Source organism: Schistocerca gregaria, chromosome 4, assembly GCF_023897955.1.
Source record: "Schistocerca gregaria isolate iqSchGreg1 chromosome 4, iqSchGreg1.2, whole genome shotgun sequence".
Classification (NCBI taxonomy): Eukaryota; Metazoa; Arthropoda; class Insecta; order Orthoptera; family Acrididae; genus Schistocerca; species Schistocerca gregaria.
Window position 1 is genome coordinate 87,255,494 of NC_064923.1, and position 12,557 is coordinate 87,268,050.

The 12,557-nt window shown below is 41.6% G+C and overlaps 1 protein-coding gene and 1 non-coding gene across 2 annotated transcripts in view; one reads left to right on the top strand and one right to left on the bottom strand.

Annotated features, from left to right (window-relative positions):
* The window catches only part of LOC126267610 (SCY1-like protein 2), a 1,033,915-nt gene that overhangs the window by 931,665 nt on the left and 89,693 nt on the right, over positions 1 to 12,557 (top strand). Inside the window, exon 15 of the mRNA XM_049972911.1 lies at positions 6,675 to 6,931. Within this exon, the coding sequence (XP_049828868.1) occupies positions 6,675 to 6,931 (257 nt within the window). The remainder of the gene's footprint in view (positions 1 to 6,674; positions 6,932 to 12,557) is intronic.
* Trnas-cga (transfer RNA serine (anticodon CGA)) lies at positions 9,592 to 9,666 on the bottom strand. The gene has a single exon. It is a non-coding gene; the product is annotated as a tRNA-Ser (tRNA).

Here is a 12,557-nt window from a genome sequence, read left to right on the forward strand (position 1 = left end):
GATTTTGTAGACAACATCAAAATTTAACAGATAGGATTCAACTGGATATGTACTACAGCCAAAACTGAAAAGCCACACTAAAGCTGCCAGTGGCACCAGTACTCAAATAAGAAAAAGACAAATGGCAATTTTACGGTATACATACTCAGGGTTGCCCTTAACACATGATTACAAAAGCTCTTCTTTGTGTCCTTTATTAGCATGTGGCAGTTGCATCTCGAAACTTGTTAATGTGGTCATGTAAGAGGACCTCCACCACACTTGACAAGTCTTCCAAGTGTATCACCTGTGCTAAAGACACTGCTCTATCTGGAAGCAATCACCGCCCGAATCACCCATCCAATGTTTTCAGCTCAGGCCCAAGAGTCATACTGTCTTCGAGTACCTCGCTGCTCTAAGGCCCACACTGATCTTATTTCCCCTATCACTCACTAGGCAGTCGATGTGGTCACCGCAAAATTCAAACTTGCTCAAGGGGCACAAGTGTAGTGGTGCTGTGTCCATCACAGCACAACCTCCTACCCTCAAAACATCTCCATGGGAGCAAGTTTCTGGGCAGGGCAATTCAGACAAACAATGTTAATTTCTGTGAATGTATGCTTTCCTGGCATATACAGCTGACGAAGAGTTCTCAGGCTTCCAGCCGGGTGGTGGTGTCTTCAAACAGCGACGTTTCGACGAGTGACATACTCATCATCTTCGCCAGAAGAGAGAACAAACTGTGCTTCAGCAAGGTCATTTCAACAATATGTCTTAACTGTAGTCCCATCATTGAGTACAGAAATTAATATTGGCAAAGAGTTCTCGTGCTTCCAGCTGGGTGGCAGTGTCTTCAAACTGCGACGTTTCGACAAGTGACATACTCATCATCTTCGCCAGAAGATGATGAGAAGCCCGAGAACTCTTCGCCAATGTTAATTTCTGTACTCAATGGTGGGACTACAGTTAAGACATATTGTTCAAATGACCTTGCTGAAGCAGCTCTTTCTTTATTTTACCATTTTCGTGACTCCAGTTAATTATAAATGTCTAAGCTTAAAAAAGATACAAAAAATAGCACATTTTGAGATTGGGTTATAGCTTAAAGAGCTATCATGACTTCTTTAGTAATATGAAATTTAATGCACATTAAAAATCCATGTTTATACATAAATCAGTGGCAGTTCAAATAGGAACAACATTTTTAATAAGTTTGTTGTTTTCCTTACATAGGCTCAAAACCAATATAAATCACTTCTTAGACTATTTCTTACAGGTTTAGTTTGGAATAAATAAACACAGAAAATCTGCTTTGTGGGTTTTTGACCAGAGAATTTGTACCAGCTACATACTCTATGGCAGGAACTTCCTAATTACTGTTTAAATTCTCCTTAGTCACCACCAGAAAGTTCTGCACCCACACCCTGCCACCCAGACTGAGATCATATGGACACCTCCTCTTGGTATCTCTGGGCATCTCAGCGTAAGACTATGCTTCAGATTAGCCCTTGCCCACTTCCAAATGTCACAATTTTGCCTTCAAAAGTGAAGAAGTTGTGGGTCAGGATGAATCTGGCTAAGGTAATGAGGAAAGAGGTTTTAGGTAGGTGATTGGCATGAAAGGAAGTGCTCCATCGCAGCGAGGCCCTGCACGTGCAGAATATTTGTGTATAAGGAAGTGGCATCAATGGTTACAAGGATGGTTTCTGGGGGTAACAGATTGGGTAAGGATTCCAGCCCCTCAAGAAAGTGGTTGGTGTCTTTGATGAAGGATGGGAGACTGCATGTAATGGGTTGAAGGTGTTGACCTACATAGGCATAGTTACGTTCTGTGGGGGCTTGGTAACCAGCTACAATTGGGCGGCCAGGATGATTGGGTTTGTGAATTTTATGAAGAAGGTAGAAGATAGGGGTGCGGGGTGTTGGTGGGATCAGGAGGTTGATGGAGTCAGGTGAAAGGTTTTGTAGGGGGCCTAAGGTTCTGAGGATTCCTTGAAGCTCCGCCTGGACATCAGGAATGGGATTACCTTGGCAAACTTTGTATGTGATGTTGTCTGAAAGCTGACACAGTCCCTCAGCCACATACTCCCAACGATCAAGTACCACGGTCATGGAACCCTTGTCTGCCAAAAGAATGATGATGGATCGGTCAGCCTTCAGATCACGGATAGGTTGGGCTTCAGCAGTGGTGATGTTGGGAGTAGGATTAAGGTTTTTTTTAAGAAGGATTGAGAGGCAAGGGTAGTAAATCATTTAGATAGTACTTAACAAAATCATTAAAGATCCATGCACTACCCACTGATACAGATTCATGCACTACCCACACCATAGCAAAAGGAAGAAAGTAACTTGTTCTCTGATGAACACAAATTGGCAGACTACACTATACCTCACTACTTCCCAGTGATGTTAGATAGCTTCTTCCATTTCTTACGCTCCACACTATGTGGCACTTTACTCTCAGATTGTACTATTAATCTTCTCTTTAAATTTGCGCCGCGTGGGATTAGCCAAGCAGTCAAAGGCGCTGCAGACTGTGCGGCTGGTCCCGGCGGAGGTTCAAGTCCTCCCTCGGGCATTGGTGTGTGTGTGTGTTTGTCCTTAGCATAATTTAGGTTAAGTAGTATGTAAGCTTAGGGACTGATGACCTTAGCAGTTAAGTGTCATAAGATTTCTAACACATTTCGACATTTTTTTAAAATTTGTTTTCATACTTAAATTACATCACCTCTGAACAAAAATTGATATGGCTTTACTTTCACCGATTATGGTTACTCTCTCTCTTGGAACAAGCGTCAGCTCAAAGTAACAACATTTATCATTAAAAACAAGCATTCCATACAAATTAGCTACATCACTCAACAGTGTTGTTACAGTATTGCTTCAAAATAAGTTTGTGTAATTTCTTATCGGTGACAAATACGTGAGTGAAAATTACAGAATTTCAGATCAGAACTTGATGTTGTGCATGAATCCATTCATAACATTACTTTAAACCTCTATACTACTGTTTATAAAATGGCTATCGAAAAAAAATTCATTCAGGTACTTTGACCAGCAGTTAAGCTGTAACTGAGTGTGAAACTTTAATAATCTTTGAAAAACAGATACAGTTTTCAGATACTTCTTTCCATACAAATCCTTTGAAGTGACAGATTCCAAACATTTATCAATAAATAAGGTTGGAAGTTCATCTATTTTTGATTATTCAGCTAAGAATTTATATTTCATAACAGGAAAACATTTCATTAGTGGTACAAGTTTTGAAATTTTCATCTATATTTTTGATTTCAGCATAACTATTTTCAGTGTTAATTTGGACTCATTTCTGTCTGCTCTAATTATCTCTATTATTTGTTTAAGTTCACTACTCAGTTAAGATTCTACTTCCCCCTTACTCATTTCTACAGCCAAAACTCCCACTTCCAAACCCCCTACTTTCTCTCCAAGATTATGAATCTGATTTCCAAATAGTTGTTAAAGAATTGCAACTTTCTAGTCTGTAGACAGTTGGAGATTAGCAACTGACTAATTAACACTCATAATTAATTGTCCCATATTTTGAAATTGTTCCTGATTTTTTATTAAACTCTTATTTTAAAAATGGTACTATTCCCACTAATATAATGTTTACATCATCATGTCTCTGTTCTATTATTTCAAACATTCCATCTTCATGTGGGCACATCGAAACATGGCAGGAGCTGCCATTGTATCAAGTCTCCACATTAACCGATATTAATGCGCTAATTCGGTACAACTGACTGGCTCGTATTTTACTGCTATGACTTATGTCATCAAGTGTCACATGACTTTGTGATATAAGTTCTACACCATTTAAAATACTTCAAAGTGAACAGTAAGCTCTTTTAGGGGAGTGACATATTTGTCCACTGTGATTATGTGTTGGTGCATACACTCCTGGAAATTGAAATAAGAACACCGTGAATTCATTGTCCCAGGAAGGGGAAACTTTATTGACACATTCCTGGGGTCAGATACATCACATGATCACACTGACAGAACCACAGGCACATAGACACAGGCAACAGAGCATGCACAATGTCGGCACTAGTACAGTGTATATCCACCTTTCGCAGCAGTGCAGGCTGCTATTCTCCCATAGAGACGATCATAGAGATGCTGGATGTAGTCCTGTGGAATGGCTTGCCATGCCATTTTAACCTGGCGCCTCAGTTGGACCAGCATTTGTGCTGGACGTGCAGACCGTGTGAGACGACGCTTCATCCAGTCCCAAACATGCTCAATGGGGGACAGATCAGGAGATCTTGCTGGCCAGGGTAGTTGACTTACACCTTCTAGAGCACGTTGGGTGGCACGGGATAGATGCAGACATGCATTGTCCTGTTGGAATAGCAAGTTCCCTTGCCGGTCTAGGAATGGTAGAACGATGGGTTCGATGACGGTTTGGATGTACCGTGCACTATTCAGTGTCCCCTCGACGATCACCAGAGGTGTACGGCCAGTGTAGGAGATTGCTCCCCACACCATGATGCCGGGTGTTGGCCCTGTGAGCCTCGGTCGTATGCAGTCCTGATTGTGGCGCTCACCTGCACGGCGCCAAACACGCATACGACCATCATTGGCACCAAGGCAGAAGCGACTCTCATCGCTGAAGACGACACGTCTCCATTCGTCCCTCCATTCACACCTGTCACGACACCACTGGAGGCGGGCTGCACGATGTTGGGGCGTGAGCAGAAGACGGCCTAACCTATTTCTGATAAGAAGATCTCGTATACTGGAAGAAAAAAGAACTTTGAACAGCAGTTGCAGTAAATAAAAATTGTATTATTTGTATCCATGATAAAAATATCAATATGTTTTTTTATTATTATTTCTAAGACTCACAGTATCATAGCCCTACAGCAAAACTAGTTGAATTTAACTGTTTATGAAGTTCAAATATGTTTTTGTCAGCTTAATTTTCATCAAAATTCATGAGTATAAATTTGGAACAGATTAAAAAAGACTTTAAACCAAACTCTGTGTAGAGCAAGCTATCCACTACAAAACAACACAAATCACAATCTTCTAGAGTAAATACTCTCAGAAATATGCCCATTCAAATGAAAACTGTTTCCTCCCATACAATATATTTGTCAAAAGAGCCACTATACTGAGTCAGCTAGTTATTCATTCACTAAACACATAATAAGTTATTTTAATGTCAAAATATCACCAGTTCAGCTCTTCTGTAACTTATCAAAGACATTTGACTGTGTTAATCATAATATTCTATTACAGAATGCAGACAGTTACACCATACTGTTCCAAGTAATATAAGGATGAAGTCTATGTCATCCACACAGAGAGAAATTACAATGTGAGCTCTGCAGTGTTCAATCATTGGCCCAGTCTTGTTTGTCCATTATGTTGATGATTTACTAGTTTGATCCACTGTTTTTTAATCAGGAGGCATAATATTACTCCTACTTGTTCATGATACAAGCATTATCGTAATGCAAAGCAAAGAAGCATATAGTTTTGTGCCACAAAGCAAGCCCTTGACATAAATTTGTTATAGAATTTTAGAACTTATTCTGAGCTCAAATGTAATGAGCTCCTCATTGTCAACCAGCATGAATTCCAAAAACATTGATCATGTGAATCCCAACTCACAGTTTTCTCACATGATGTACTGAAATCCATGGATCAAGGCAGTCACGTAGATGCTTTGGTTTCTGAAAAGCATTTGACTCAGTACAACTTCTATGCTTATTACCAAAAGAGTGATTCTGTGGAATATCAAGCAAAATTTGTGAGTGGATTTTTTGGTAAGGACACAACATGTTACATTGGATGAGATGTAGAAGTAATTTCAGGTGTGCCCAAGAGAAGTGTGTTGGGACTCTTGCTGCTCATTTTGTATATTTATTACAATGTGGACAATATTAATAGCAATTAAGGCTTTTTGCAGATGATGCAGCTATCTGTAATGGAGTACTGTGTGAAAGAAGCTGCATAAATTGTTCAACTCATACAAATATCTGGGCGGAACAGTTTGTAGGGTTATGAAACTGAATGATCATGTACATGAAGTTATTGATAAAGCAAGTGGTTGACTGCAGTTCATTTGTAAAATAGTAGGGAAATGTAATCAGTCTACAAAAGAGATGGCATACAAAACATTTACGCAACCCATTCTACAATACTTCTCAAGTGTGTGGGACCTGTACCAAATAGAACTAATGGGGGATAGAGAATGGATACAAAAAAAGAGCAGCACAAATGGCCCACAGGTTTGTTTGACCCTTGGAAGTGTGTCCTGAAGATGCTGAAAGAACTGAACTGGCAATCTCGTGAAGAAAGACAAAAACTATCCTCTGAAAACCTATTTAGAAAGGTTTTTAGTCAACTTTAAGTGATGAATCTAGGAATATATTACAACCCTCTAAACATAGTCCCCATAGGGATTGTGAATACAATATTAGACTAATTACAGCACACACAAAGGCATTTAAACAGTCCCTGCACTCCATATATGAACAGACTGGGGAAATGTCCTAATAGCTGGTACATTGAGATGTACCCTCCACTTTGCAATTCGGAGTGGTTTACAGGTTACAGATATAGATGTAGATATTTTCTGTTCCAGGTCCACCCTTACCCTTTAAAAATTCTTGTAAACAAAACTGTCTACATCTGACTTTGGCAAAATGTACTGTGTGCAGACTCAGGTGTGCTAGGTGGCTGGTGGTTTGGTGCATCACCATCGTCACCAGACAGCAACTTCCTGCGCGTACATAACGCCTTCCCCAACCGGCGGCTGTCGGACAATGCACTCATGATGCCACCCAAGATACGCGTGGCACCTAGCTGCGCCTCATCGCCTGGTGGCACGCCTGGCGGTGGCCTGCCTGTGCGCCGGCATTCCAGCATTGGCCCACAGGAGCGGCGTGGATCTGCTGTCAACCTGTCGCCACCAACGGTCAGTCGCCACTTCAGACTCTGCTGCTCTCATCACTGTCACATCACACTTATTCAAAAATTTTCTGGACTTCCAGCCATATCACGTGGTTCAAACTAATAGAGAGTGCGGCTTTCTACCCCGCATGCCATTTCAGCTTACTACACCACATCTCCTGTTTGCCATGTTATCACTGCTGCCTTGTCAATCAAAATATAGTATTATATTAAAAACAAAGATTCCATGACCTACCAAACGGGAAAGCGCTGGTAGACAGACACAATAAAAAAACACACACACAAAATTTCAAGCTTTTGCAACCAACGGTTGCATCATCAGGAAAGAGGAAAGGAGAGGGAAAGACGAAAGGATGGGGGTTTTAAGGGAGTGGGTAAGGAGTCATTCCAATCCCGGGAGCAAAAAGACTTGCCTTAGGGGTAAAAAAGGACAGGTATGCACTCGCGCGCGCGCGCCCACACACACACACACACACACACACACACACACACACACACACACACACACACACACACACGCATATCCATCCACACATATACAGACACAAGCAGACATATTTAAAGGCCAAATATGTCTGCTTGTGTCTGTATGTGTGGATGGATAGGTGTGTGTGTGTGTGTGTGTGTGTGTGTGTGTGTGTGTGTGTGTGAGTGTATACCTGTCCTTTGTTCCCCCTGAGGCAAGTCTTTCTGCTCCCGGGATTGGAATGACTCCTTACCCACTCCCTTAAAACCCACATCCTTTCGTCTTTCCCTCTCCTTCCCTCTTTCCTGAAGAAGTAACCGTTGGTTGCGAAAGCTTGAAATTTTGTGTGTGTGTTTCTGTGTTTTTTTATTGTGTCTATCTACCAGTGCTTTCCCGTTTGGTAAGTCATGGAATCTTGTTTTTAATATATTTTTCCCATGTGGAATGTTTCTTTCTGTTTTATTCATATCATCAAAATATAGTATTATTCATATATACCTCTGGGGTTTCATAAGACGTCTACCCAAAAATTAAAAGACACAGTGAGAAGTGACACATATCAGTGGAAGGAGCACCTCTCAAAGTTTTAACTCTTAACACACACTGTGCTGATGTTTCAGATTACATCACTGTAGGGAGAGGGGGGGGGGGGGGGGGGCACAGGCATGCAGAAACACAACATCTATAAGAGTGACACATTGATTGTGTGTTCCTGAATTCACTAAATGCAAGTCAGTTGTGACAGTTCAAGGTCAATTTCATACCAGATATCAGGTAAAGGCTCCAACAGACAAAACAGTCAGTAGGTAGTACAACACATTCCATGAAATTGGCTGCTTATATGGAGCAAATAACAGGCAAGCCATGGCAATTGTCATCAGAGAAGGTGAAGTTTGTATGGAAATCATTCATCAGGAGCTCAAAGAAACTGCTGACAAGTGCAAGCAGAGAACTGAATGCTGACTATATGAGACTCTGAGCTTTGTTTTTGCTTTTGTAATGACTTGCAGCAGCTACTGTAATGTGAGCTAAAAACTCGGAGAGCTGTACCATCCACTGATACCCAGTTATTTTCTATATGTCTTGTACTTTTCATGTTGTTGTCTTTTGAAACCCCAGAGCTACTAATGAATAGCCCCGTATAAGTCAGTGTTTTTGCTCCTCATCTGCTGCAAACTACAGCATTGCAGATCGCCCTTTACAGGCTTCAGCAGTTGACAGATTACTGTGGAGGATTGAAATCTGATTTATCAATGTCTTTCTTTAACATGTCCACCTCTGAGCTGTCAGTGTGTCTGTCATGCATAGGACATGGGCTGAATTCTTTGTACTGCCAGGGATTTTGTCTTGTTTGAGGACTGGAAAGGGGAGCACTCAGCCATGTATGGCTAACAGAGTAGCTACTCAAATGAGATACAATGCCTCCAAGGTTCACAGTCCTCTGGTTTTGATAGTGGAGTGACTTCTGTTGTTTTACTCTTTTCCTATCTGTGAGCCCCAGAACATGAGGAATGCTACATTTATTGCTGTTTCTTCTAGCTGTCTGCCTCCATAGCCGAGGTCGCTAAAATAAGGAACGCATGTTGTGATGTTGCACTTGTTCTGTGATAACTTGAAGTTTCATGTCATGCTGTACTGTAAATATATCCAGGAAACTAATGATATGAAGGATATTATCAAATGATTAGACTGAACAAGAAATGAATTTTAAAAGATAATTATGTCACTTTTTTTTGCAATATACCATAGTTGATGGCCTGTTCCGGTTTTACAGTTTCCAGTTTATACAAGTAAAGGGATGCACACCTCTTCCATTGTGAACACATAAGAGAGAAAACTCACCCAAATATTAATCATAGTCACAGAATTGTTAAGTTTCACAGTGGCAAAATATGCAGTGACAGAACAATGAAAGTGACAGTGCACATGAAATAATTTGCAGTAAAATGAACAACATTAATGACATGATCCAGTAACTAGAAGAACACTTTTAGGCTGCATATTTACTAGTTCACCCAAGATTTTAAGACATAAAGATATTCCTCAGTTTCAGACTATTTACAAATGTATTTGTCATGAATATTATGTTGGGGAGCAGAATGTCCTTTCATGGATACAATGTTAGTATCATGCTATGTAGGCACAGTAGTTCAGTCAAACTAACATAACAGTGAAACTTCCTGGCAGATTAAAACTGTGTGCCCGACCGAGACTCGAACTCGGGACCTTTGCCTTTCGCGGGCAAGTGCTCTACCAACTGAGCTACCGAAGCACGACTCACGTCCGGTACTCACAGCTTTACTTCTGCCAGTATCCGTCTCCTACCTTTCAAACTTTACAGAAGCTCTTCTGCGAAACTTGCAGAACTAGCACTCCTGAAAGAAAGGATATTGCGGAGACATGGCTTAGCCACAGCCTGGGCCAGCTGTGAGTACCGGACGTGAGTCGTGCTTCGGTAGCTCAGTTGGTAGAGCACTTGCCCGCGAAAGGCAAAGGTCCCGAGTTCGAGTCTCGGTCGGGCACACAGTTTTAATCTGCCAGGAAGTTTCATATCAGCGCACACTCCGCTGCAGAGTGAAAATCTCATTCCGGTAACATAACAGTGTTATCCGAATGCTTGCCTATCACAAAATCTAATGAAATCTGTTACAGAGATATCTGTGTGCTGGCCAGTTGCAGACAGCCAATTTCGGGAGAGGGGTGGCTATTTAAAGAGAAGTATAAGAACATGATGTGATTTCCAAAACTACTTAGTGTTTTGAGATTTGGCCAGGTTAGATTTTACTACATATTGAAGGAGGGTCGATGGTTGGCATCCATTTATCAGCTCTGCCAGGCTCTTGTCTCCCACCAGAATGAAATGGTACAAATTCAAAAAACAGTCTAAAACAGCTTCAGGGGACCTGCCGCATATATTCTTCTGCATCTGAGTTTTAAACATCCCCACCACTTGTTCAGTATCACCATTAGACTGAGGATGAAATGGAGGAGTTGTGAGATGATGAACAACAGTAGCCTGAGAAAAAGATATAAATTCTCAAAAAAATAAATCACAGTATGCACAAGTCCCTCAATTGTAAAAATCTTAGAGAGGGCCGAAATAGTGGCCACTGTGGACATGGATGAATAATGCACCATGAAGGAAGATTTGGAACAGTCATCCACTACAATGAGCCAGTACTGAAGAGCACATCAAAATCAATATGTAGACACTTCCACAGATGCTGTGGCATTGGCCAGGGTGAAAAAGACACTGTCATGACCACATGTTGCTGAAAACAGTGAGCATAAGCACAGCAATAAGGCATGTGATGTCCCCATCTGTGTGCAGTCAGCACACATGCTAGGAGCCAAATCTGTGATATAAGTAGTCACCTAATGACTCCCATGCAGAAGCCATAGTACATTATGGCATATGGAAGTAAGAATCTCAACAGGGGAGCAGTATCCTTCACAGTTAACTATAGAACCCCATCAGATGCTGAAAGGCAGAGCTGGGAGACATAATTATGCAAGAGATCCAAGGCAGGGCCTGGAGGTTCTTCTGGCCATCTGGGCTGCACGTAAGAGAGTATCCACTTAGTACAGCATCCAAGGCAATGGTCAATTCCATTGTGGAACTAGTGATCAGAAAACTACAGACAGCATTCTGCTTCTCATTATCTAAATAGAAACAAAGCATCTCATCCTCATCAAACATTGGGTCTGGCCCAATTGGAAGGTGAAATAAGGCATCAGCATTGGTGTATTGCGACATCAGCTGGTAATGGATCTGATAATGATAACAAGAGAGGAAGAGAGCCCACCACTGCAAACAATGCACTGCCTTGTCCAAAACCGAAGCTTAAAGGTTAAAAACAGCAACTAACAGCTTGTGATCTGGGATTAATGGAACTTAGAGCCACACAAGAAGACGTGAAATTTCTTGAGTGCATACACAATTGCTAAAGCCCCCTTTTCAATCTGAGAATACTGCTGCTTGGGAGGAGTTGAAGTTTTAGAAGCATAAGCAATGAGTCATTCAGATCTGTCCATATATTTTTGCACCAACAACATGCCAAGACCATTCTGAGTGGCATCTGTAGCCAACATGAGATGCTGACCCAGCTGAAAAGCTGCCAGACACAAGGCAGATTGAAGCTTAGATTTAAGCAAAATGAATACTTGGTCACAAGCTGGGGAGCAAAAAAAGGCAGAATATAATGCATAAGTGTGTGCAGGGGTTGAGCAGCAGTGGATGCAGGGTTGAGCAGCAGTGGATGCAATCAGTAAAACCGTATGGTAGTACGCAACTTTGGCTAGAAACTCCCCTAGTTCCTTAATGGAGGTCAGCTGTGGCAAAGCCGCAATTGTGTCAACATGATGATGCAATGGCTTGACCCCTGTACAAAAAAATTGAGATTTGGAAAGGTTGCACTTGAGACCCGCAGACTGGAAAAAAGAAAATGATGACCGAGATGATCGAGGTGGCCTTTGGTGAAAGAACCCAAAACAATGATACCATCTAGGTAATTGATGCAGCCAGGTACAGAGGCTATCAGCTGTTCTAAAAAATGCTCAATAATTGTGGGCATGCTAGTGACACCAAAAGGCAAGTACTGATATTGGCACAGGCAGAAATTTGTATTGACAACAAGAAGGCATCTGGTGGCCACATCCAAGGGGAGTTGGAGGTACGCTTCTGACAAATCACTCTTGGAAAAGTAGTGGCCACCTCACAATTTTGCAAGCAACTCATCATGGTGGGGCAAAAAGAATATATCTGTCATGAACTGTGCATTAATTGTGACACTGAAGTCCCCTCAGAGGTGAAGATTACCCATCAGCTTCTTAACAATGACCAGTGGTGTAGCCCATTCATTGGAAGAAATAGGCCAAATGACATCAAGCAATGTCAGTCTACTCAGTCTTGACAGAGTTGCACAATGTGACAGGTGCCTGTCATGCCAAAAAAACCAAGTGGGAAGACTATTTCATGGTAATGTGGGCCTGAAAACTGGAAGCCCCTGTGATGCTGAGTTGAAGGTTGTACTGCTGCAATCGCTTCCTTGACATCCTGAACACCTACAGTGTGCCTAACAGGGGTTGACTGAGCAGCTTCCAATGCATGCATCACATCAGTCACATGCATTCTGCCACAGTAATAGGTTGAGAGAAGCTTGCA